The sequence below is a fragment of the Otolemur garnettii genome, unplaced genomic scaffold (assembly GCF_000181295.1).
Source record: "Otolemur garnettii isolate 467f Iridium unplaced genomic scaffold, OtoGar3 scaffold00058, whole genome shotgun sequence".
In the NCBI taxonomy this organism is placed as follows: domain Eukaryota; kingdom Metazoa; phylum Chordata; class Mammalia; order Primates; family Galagidae; genus Otolemur; species Otolemur garnettii.
In genome coordinates, this window is record NW_003852453.1 from 10,326,074 (window position 1) to 10,336,067 (window position 9,994).

At 44.9% G+C, this 9,994-nt stretch overlaps 1 protein-coding gene across 2 annotated transcripts in view; it reads right to left on the bottom strand.

Moving 5' to 3' along the window:
* Nucleotides 1-1,055: 1,055 nt before the first annotated feature.
* Nucleotides 1,056-9,994, bottom strand: part of CSNK2A2 (casein kinase 2 alpha 2) — a 41,293-nt gene continuing 32,354 nt past the window's right edge. For both annotated transcript variants that reach the window (XM_003792587.3, XM_023514770.1), the window contains 3 exons: nucleotides 9,658-9,806; nucleotides 7,139-7,232; nucleotides 1,056-1,504 (listed from right to left, as the gene is read on the bottom strand). In XM_003792587.3, the coding sequence (XP_003792635.1) occupies nucleotides 7,156-7,232; nucleotides 9,658-9,806 (226 nt within the window). In that variant the 3' untranslated portion in view covers nucleotides 1,056-1,504; nucleotides 7,139-7,155. The remainder of the gene's footprint in view (nucleotides 1,505-7,138; nucleotides 7,233-9,657; nucleotides 9,807-9,994) is intronic.

Here is a 9,994-nt window from a genome sequence, read left to right on the forward strand (position 1 = left end):
GAGTCAAAAAAGGCCCCAGAAGAGGGACAGCTTGAGAAAACTAGGCTGGTGATGCAGATGGAAAGTGCCACATCTGCTTCGTGCCCACGGGCCTTCCAAAGTCTTCTGGTGGTGGCCCACAGGTCCTCACTTGGGGGCACACAGAGTCTCAAGCTCTCCTGCTTGAGGAACTGCCTGGATACCACAGAAGCTGGTACTATGATGCCCAGGTGCTCCTGAAAAGGGCCTCTTTGCTTTGCTCCCATAATTATATCAAAAACTGTGAGCATCCACACTGGGGTCCCACAGCGGGTCAGAACAAGCAGCAGAGCAGGAATGTTATACAGACCAAGACCTGGCTGGTGCGTGATCCAGCTGCCTAGGTGTCCAGCTCTGCCTATGGCTTCTGCTCTCCATGGACGGTGGAAGATGGAAGCCAGCAGTCAGAGACAAGGCTAGGAGGCCACCACTCTCACCTCCCCCAGCACTGCTTCCTAGGAGATGAGGACTGAGGGAACTAGTGAAGGCGTATTTGTAAAACTGGTTCTCCTTTGTTTCCTCCATTTAACAAATACAACTAGTGCTGCCAGGCCAGCCCTCACAAGTGGGCCACTCTCCCTTCCAAAACATTCGTGCTTCAGAACAGACTCAAAAGCAGCCCTTGGATCTGAGACCCCCAACCCCTTTCCTGCCTCAGGACAGCAGACTCAACCATCCTCAGATTTTCCTGAGTTCATTCAAGGTGACATTTATCCATCACCTGACATGCTAGGTGTCTCATCTGATTTGGAAGGGGGTCAGGGAAGGATGCTGGCTAAGGGATGTACTCAAGGCAAGGCCCAGCTTTCCTGGCTCACTGAGTCTACCTTGACTATTAACCCCACTTCCAGGATTAGCGCACTCCACTCTTAACACTTAGCTCTATAAACAGCATCCTTCAAACTGGCTCTCCTGGCCTCAGAGATGCCCCCTGCTTTCCTCTGGCTACAACCTGGCACAAATGCACATCTGTCTCAGTCTTCTGTGGCCACAGATCTTTATACATGGCCCCTTCCATACTGAAAACTCTCCATACATTTCTTTTAAAACCTTTTATTCAATAATATATACTTTTAAAATAATAATATGTAATTGCCCGCCATGCCATGTATTGCCCCCGCTCCCCCACCGTGAAGTCTGTGGTCAGCTCATTAGCACGGTCTGCTGTAAAAACAGGTGGCCACGGGACAAATCAGGGGGCACAGGAGAGCAACGTAACCAACAACCATTTTGCATACCCTTCACATTTCCCATGCTTTCTGGGTCGGGAGGAAGTCAACAGGAAGTCAAAGGCAAGTGAACCTTTTACATTCGGAAGTGAGGTTTGATATACGGTGGCAGCTGCCCTTCAGCTGGTCTAGTTCGTGCTCGCCAAACCTGCCACCATTTTGTGTCTGCTCACGGAACGTGATCTCTCTACACACGTTAAGACGTTTGATTTGGTTCTTGTTCTGCTTATGGAAAAGTGGGAGGAACCGCAACAGACCTGGGGAAAGAGATGGGAGGAGGGGAAAGATGGCATTAATCAACCTGAGCAGTGAGGGGCAGGCCTCCCCTTCCCTTGAGGAGGGCTGGGGACAGAGTGCAAACTGGCTTTCCTATGCCACTTGGTGGACAACCTTGAGAGAACTCACACTGTCATTTCAGGTTACAGTCAGTGCCCTCTACCCTCTCTTCTGCTCACCATAACAGAGGCAGTCTCTAGTACGGCCTTGTCTGAGAGGAAGGGACGCGTCCTGGCAACACCAGGAACAGCGTGACCCAGTCTCCTACTCCTCCTCTCAGGTCCAGGACGCTGACTGTATTCACCCTGAAGCGTCTGGACCATTCTGTGCAAGCCAAGTTACAAGCTCAGCAGTCCAACTCCAGCTCCCTCTCAGACCTGACCTGATTTATTGAGGACAACTTGGGACTAAGAATCAGAGGACTGTATTCACTCAGGAAAGGGTTGAGTCCACTAATAAACAAAGAGCAGTAAGTGAACTTAAAAAATAGCTAGCTGTCTGGCATGACCTGGAAACCTCCTTTCTCCTCCATGTCCAGCATAGCAAGTGGGTGGTAAGATGTCAACAGTAGAATTCTAGAAGTAATGCCTCCCAGAGCAGGACTACAACACGAAGGACTATGCACCTGGCAAGGAGTCATACAAAAGTCATTTCATGAAAACTTTCTTTGGGTAAAGGGTGGCTCCACTGCTGAGTGTTTGAGAAGGGTTGCATGGTACTTAAGAATGAACGGACTATGTTTGCCTTTAACCACTTCAACTGATTTCCAAGCACCCAACTCCACAGAGGATCAGGGAGAATAAAGCACACTAATTAAAGACACACCCGTCTGCCAAACCACAGCGTATGTACCTGCATGTGTTGCAAGAACGGCGTAGGGAGAGATTTCCACAAACGCAGAATACTGGGCCACAAGGTTAAAGCTGTGCAATAAAACAAGGCAATCTCAAGAAGTAGGTGTGGGATAGCTCAGGAGCAAGTACAAGGAGACATAACCACCGGCAAGGACACCCCTCCACTCCCACTTCTGCTAACAGAGTCTTCACAGCAAGGTGTGACAAAGACCTTTGCAGTTCAAGGTTTACGCCTCCCCCTTCCCCCCAAAACCGGCAGTACAAGTTAAGGTCCTCATAGCAATGGTACTTCCACTTGGGAAGGCTGGTTATTGTCAACATTTTTATTTATGAAAACAGAATTTAACATGGCATTTTTCTTCCCCCTAAGGGCAGCAGCACACAAATCATACATCAGTCATCCAGTGACAGAGAGGTGGCCAATTGTGTCTGAAGTAGTCACTTGCGAAAGATCACAACCCAGGCAGTAGTGCTGCTTTTCTGCAAACAGAAGGAAATAGAAGGCTCCACGGTTCTTGAAGGTTATCCAAGCTTCCCACTGGATGTCAAGATTTCTGTCCCAACCTTAGTCACCACTTACAGCAAGCAGAGCCAGCAAGTAAAAAACCGTTAATTTATTGATTCAAAGTTTTTTTTTTAAACAATCCCCAATACATGCAGTTCAGGGTTAAGTATCACATTTGTAGCACATTGTTGAGTCTCAACACAATAATATGCATCACCTGTATAATCCCATCGTATCTTTCCCCAGCCTCTACAATACCTGTTTGGGGTGTTTCCGTTAACACATCTATATAGCTCAAAAGCATGGTGTTACCGGTTTTCTTGGCCAGATGTTTCCCCGTCACTTTTGTTCCCTCTAGCCCCACCCTGGGGTTGGTTTTTCAAAGGCAAGACATTTTTCAGTCTTAATTTATTAAGCTCACTGACAAACTCTGGCTCCTTGTGTGCTCGTATGGACCCTGCTTTTGCTTTCCGACACATTTATATTCAAATGACCGTGACTCTGATCAGTTATTATCCACTCATTTATTGCAGGAGGGAAGTTTGCTTTTTCCTGTGGGAGCTCACACAGTAACACAGGTTTCTGAACTAATCATTTAATCTGAACTGGCATTAAAGGAAACTGTTAACCGGGCTCTCCCAGATCTATTTTAATGCACATATAAAAATTCTTCCAGTTGTTGCATGTGTCCATCCCAAGGTAGTTCTGCTTCCGTCCTTGTCAACGCAGCACCTGGGAGAACCTAAGTCATTTCCCTGAGTAGGCACAGACTTTGAGTCCCAGGCACCTGCCCTCTCTGGAACTCAGCACCGGACGTGAGAGCACCACCTTTCAGACTCACTGGAACCAACCCAGGGGCAGTGCCCTCCCCAGAGCACATTCCAGAACATGAGCTTGGTGTCCTCTCAATTCATCCCCTCAAGAGGTATGTCTCCTCTTCAAGATCTACCTTTAGATCATATTTCTTATTGGTTCCTTTTCTTTTGACAATCCCTCCCCCAGCCACTCTAAGCCCCCCAGGATTACAAGTCCTTCTTTATCTCCTCTGTCAGTCTGAAAACACCTTCCTCTCTGCAAGGGAACACATTTGCTTTAAACCTCGAGTGCTGACATGTCACAGAATGTCCAGGAGGGGGCCCAGCTGAGTGACCAGTGTTTAACTGCCTCAGTGAACAACACACTGGCACTTCTCTCACTGATGAGAAGACCCAGGAGAACTTGGTCTGCATCATACAATCAGCAGCTTCTCCCACGCAGCGACCTACCTGGCCTACAGAGATAGGACAGGGGCAAGGCCAGCAGAGAGCATCCGGGGCAGAACAAACTGCCACCCAACTACAGACACTTAGCACTTCATTAGTTCCACTCGCACCAAGGGATTTCTCAGCCAAAGCAAACACTGTAGTTCTGTTCATCTGTGGCCAAGAAATGACGATCTGTCAATTTGGCAGAGGAACCTTTTGTTCTCACCATACCAAGTCTATGTCCTTGAACATAGGCAGTACCTGAGATGATAGTGTAACACTACCCTGTTCCCCACATTTTTTTGCTTTTCTTTAGGAAATAATTGAGTCCTTATCATAGGCACTTTTAACATGTTATAAGGTAATGAAACAAACAAATGAAAGTTACTGAGTTTAAAAATAGGCAAACTGAAGAGGAAACTGGGTGGGTAAATTTACCATAGTTCAGTCTAAGTAGTAGAATTTCACTCCTGCATACATGTGTGTACATGTGTGCGCGCACACACACACGCACAACCCTTTTGGAACTTTCCAAGACCATCTCCTTATTCAGGGAAATACCCTAAAGTTTTAGGGCCCATCTGGACACAAAATGGTTTTTGGAGATAGTAAACAGAAGGTCTAGCCTGGACTCACCTCAGTTTGGGAAAGAATAGCCAGGCCGAGGAGGAGGGAGCCTATCAAACCCAGTTACGCTCGAAGAATTCTAAGGCATGAAGAGAGGTAAAAAGTATAGATGCTGGAAAAGTAAACCGTATGTTTAAATGGGGAGAACTCCTGTGTCAAAGCTAGAGTTGCAGAGCCCAAGGACAGGCGGGTCAGCTGTGCTGGCACCTACTAAAACTTCGGGTCAAAGGCCAGGGAGGTTGCGGTAAATCACCCACTCTTCTCCAGATGTTTTGTTTGCCTCTGGGGCACCCAAGAGAAAGTAAAGGGGTTACTGCTTCACCAAGACCCTCCAGTTGACTACTCCTGCCCGGTCCAGAGAGGCAACTTAAAAAGGGATAGGCATTATAACAAGATATCCATGTAACATCTGTACTCCAATAATTAATATTTCGAAATACTGAAAAAAAAGGGAGTGAGAAGGGGAGTGGCTGGTAACAGGTGGTAGGTGGGGGGGCAGGAAAGCCTTGCAGGGCACATCTCCCTGATTATAACCAACAGTTCAGAATTGCTCGTAAGGGCACAGCAGAAGGCTTTTGATAAACCAAACACTGAGTTTTGCTGCCCGACTTAGCAATCTGTTCAGCTGAGATCTCACATCTTTTTCATTTTCATGTAGAACAAATGTTTACATTAATATACAGAGTGTGCAATGCAGGCGGGCAGCACTGGTAATGAGAACTTGAACTGAATGCATTTCTTGGTTTCGGGATCTTACTTTTTAATTTGTAAACTCAACTCTACAATAAGAGAAGAGTTTTGTTTGCATTTTAAGTTCCCACAGACCAAACGACAAAAAATAGAATCTACATTTAGAGATAGGACCTGCTACTAATACCAATAAGATTTTATTGGAATATGGAATGTAAACAGATGCTTCAAACAAACGATCTAACCTTATAAAAATGTATGGCATTATTAAATAGTTCATAAAGAAACCCTAAGGTGTGATGTGGTGGTAGACACTCCTAGCCCTAGCCTAGGTGTGTGAGGTCCCCAGAGCTGTGCACAGCTCTACAGTTGGGGGTGGGGTGGGGGACTGCCCTGCCAGCAAACTCTGTTGATGAGTCCCCAAAATAAAATTAGCCCTATTTTTTCTTTTTAAACAAAATCTTTCTTTGCTAACATGAAAATCAGCACACTGGATCCAAAGCTTTAACACCTGTGCCAAGAGCTCCACTTCCTTCCCCAATTCCCTTCTATGTTCCTGTGCTCTCAGTTGCTGAGTTATCAGATGGTTCTGCCCATACAACTCCAGTACCTGCATAAAAAGACTTATCTTTGCCATCACACAAATGTATCAAATATCAGAGCTTAAAAATACCTCTTACCCTGATTACAGTGGGAAATTATTTCTTCCTTATGGAGATAAAAAGAGGGAAAGGAGAGACGATGCATTTTTTTAAAACAAGTCTTTCTTGAATAAATTCTAACAGGATGTCTCCCCCGTCCCTGACCTGCCTGAAGACTAACTTTCCAGCTTTAGCTATGGTTGCGAACAAAAGCTCTGTTTCAGAGAGGTGCATTAAAATAGGTGCACATATAGGGAAGTGCTGGGAAATGGTGAAGTTTTCCTTACAAGGCTGCCGAAAAAACAACAAAAAAAGGCTAAACGAAGATGTTATGGTTAGGCAAATCAACAAAGGTTATAGTGAGCTCCAAGTTATGCACTTAGCATGGAACTTTTGATGAGACTGATAGACCTGTTCATGGCATTGCAAGGTTTAAAATGATGCCTCCTAACATCACAGAGGACTTGTAAAGGTGACTGCAGTTTGCTTAAAGGAAAACTGCAAAGATGAGGTACATTTCCTGGAGAGCTCATGTCATAAAAAAATACATAAAACATGAATTTGTAAAAGAGCTTAAAAAAAAAATACTGTCACTGTTTTATTATCTCTTTTTCATAAATGAGGCTGGTGTGTCAGTATAGTCTGTTGACCTTTTGCTAAAACTTGAGCCTGAATCTCACTGAAGGAAACCAGACCACTATGGAATAGATAGGAAGTCAGACATTCAGAGCTTGTTGACTGAATAGGTTAATTCAACAGTGGTGCCCTGTTAAATAAAGGTAAATGTACAACAACTCCGAGTCTCTCATCTCCCATGCATTCCAAAGGCAGAGCTCCTTCAGATCCTGAACTACGTGCATCAGCTGCTGCCACAACGGCAGCTCCCTGTAGACTAGTACTGGGGAGTTTCTTTCTTTTTGACAGACTTTTAGGTCTTTACTCTTCTTTGCGTTTAGAAGGAATGATTAGAATTTCTTTTTATCACACTGTAGTTTTCCTTCAAGATTTGTGTCTGGTTGGTTGGTTTTATTGGCAAGCATCAATGCCGCATTACCCGTCGCTTTCCAGTCTTCATCGTGCTGCCGTGAGACCACTGGGAAGCACAGCATTGTCTGCACAAGGCTGGGACTGCTCCTTCACCACAGGGTCTGTAAGAAAGCAGGGTGAGAGTCAGCTGATCAAAGCTGCTGAGTGCCAGAGAAAACACCACGGTAAAACCCAGCTCTTCTACCATGAGGCAGAGAGAGATAAGAACGATAGGCAAGCCTGGGTCAGGAGAGCAACAGAGGAAGACAGAGAAATCCCAGAATTCAGGTCATAGAAATATCAGACACTGAAGCAATCATCAGGAAAGCTGTTCTTATAGTCAACCCTTACGCCTCCTCAGAGTATAAACTCAACTGCTGAGAGGCACAGAAACCCTAATTTTCTACTGTTTAAAATTTCTACTAATTTTGTGTTCTTCTCTTTGAATACTAACATCATATCCAACATCCAATTTCTTTGAAGCATGTGCAATAATAAGCACATTGGAAGGAAAGGTGAATAAAGAGAGCCATGAGCAGACAAATCAGTTTCAAGCAACAGTAGTTTAAAAATATATATATATATTTTTGAGACAAAAGTCGCATAGACAAGAATTGTTGTGGTGTCATAGCTCACCTCAACCTCCAACTCCAGCTGAAGCAATCCTCTTGCCTCAGTTTTTCTCTATTTTTAGTAGAGACGGGGTCTCACTTTTGCTCAGGGTGGTCTCAAACTTGTGGACTCAAGCAATCCACTCGCCAGAGTGCTAGAATTATAGGTGTGAGCCACTGTGCCTGGCTAAAACTTTTGAAATTGAAAAATGGTATGTACTCAGAAAAGCAGACAGGCCTGTAGCTTAGCAGTTAGGGCATGGCCTCATACACAGGAGCTGGTGGGCTCGAACCCTGCCCACCCTTGCTGAACAAAACAAACAAAACAAAACAAAACAAAAATAGCCAGGTGTCATGGCAGGTGCCTGTAGGCCTAGCTACAAGGGAGGCTGAGGCCAGAGAACCTCTTGAGCCCAAGGTTGCTGTGAGCTGTGATGCCATGACACTCTACTGAGGGTGACACAGCGAGACTCTTATCTCAAAAAAAAAAAGTGGACAGATCATGAATTACATGTCATAAACATCAATATTCTATTTTTTTTTTTTTGAGAGCCTCAAGCCATCCCCCTAGGTAGAGTGCTGTGGCATCACACTCACAGCAACCTCTAACTCCTGGGCTCAAGTGAGTCTCCTGCCTCAGCCTCCCAAGTAGCTGGGGCCACAGGCGCCCGCCACAACGCCCGGCTATTTTTCGGTTGCAGCCGTCGTTGTTGTTTGGCGGGCCCGGGCTGGAATCGAACCCGCCACCTTAGGTGTATGTGGCTGGTGCCTTAGCCACTTGAGCCACAGGCGCCCAGCCAACATCAATATTCTTAATCTGATCTAACTCAAAGGGTAAAAATAGCTTTCTGGGCCAGGAACTGAAGAGAGGGTATCTGAGTTGCCCTTGGGCTGGGGACTAAAAGGCTGAAGGTAAGGCCTTTTTACTTTGCTGTTTCCTTATGCTTATGGGCCATAAGTTCAAGGACATAGCAATATATTTTTCAGTCAAGAACTCAGTTAATCTCTGGGGATGGGGGGAGAAGGAAAGAGAACATACTGGCCAAGTGACATATCATAATTTTAAGGGAGTGGTTCTCAACCTTCCTAACGCCTCAACCCTTTAATACAGTTCCTCATGTTGTGGTGACCCCCAACCATAAAATTACTTCCATTACTGCTTCATAATTGTAATTTTGCTACTGTTATGAATTGTAATGTAAATATCTGATATGCAGGATGTATTTGCATTGTTACAAAGGCGTCACGACCCACAGGTTAAGTGCTGTAAGTTTTCATCTTGATTGAGAAAAGTTCTTTAACCTCTCAGTTCCCCAGTCTCCCTCCTGACTGGACTCAAACATATGATAAGATGAGACAGTTTTTGAAACAGAAGTTAAGGGTGGGAAGGACAGCATGCATGCATAACAATGAACCAGCACACGTGGTGAACGCACGCAAATGCTCCTAAGCCAGGCGTAGACACTGGCAGCTCGGCCAGGATTTTAGTGAGGTCTCTCCACATCTGCTTTCCTTTCCTCAAATTCCTTGTATCCACCCATTTCCTTACTCTATGGTTATCTTATTACTTCAGAACTGTTTTTTGAAGGTAGGAATAATCTTTGGTTAGGTTTCTATACCACAAATATGAAAAATATATATATTTTGAAATATATATATTTCAAAAAACATTTTAGACATTTGTGATCTACTAATTCAAGGTGGAGGGAGACATCAAACAGACTGGACTTGGGAGCCACAGCTGGGGAATAAGCAAATACCCTTGGTGATCAAGAAACTAATGTGCAAAGCTGTCTCAATTGTCTAGAATGACTGAGACCAAATTCCAAGTATGATTCAACCCAAGTACCTAGAATTCTCTTGACTGGCCTCAAAGATAAAGGGTGGAAGTCTTTTTAAGAACACACACTCCTGAAAACAGTCCCTGGAGACTCACAGAAATATGGGTGCTCCATGGCCTCTTTGGCAGTCAATCTCTGTTGATGGTCGTATCGCAGAAGTTTGTCCAGCAGATCTAGGGCCTCGGGGCTGACAAGGTGTCTGTTCTCACTATGAATAAAGTTTTCCCAGCGTTTCCGTGAATGTCTAAGAAGCAAAGTAAAGCATTAGTATTCTGAGACTAAATCCAAAGGACTAAGGCCAAAAAAGTCCTAGAATATTGCACTGATTATAAGCTTGTTAAATTCCATTCTTATTTTTTCATTCTTTTTTTTTGAGACAGAGCCTCAAGCTGTCCCCCTGGGTAGAGTGCAGTGGCATCATAGCTCACAGCA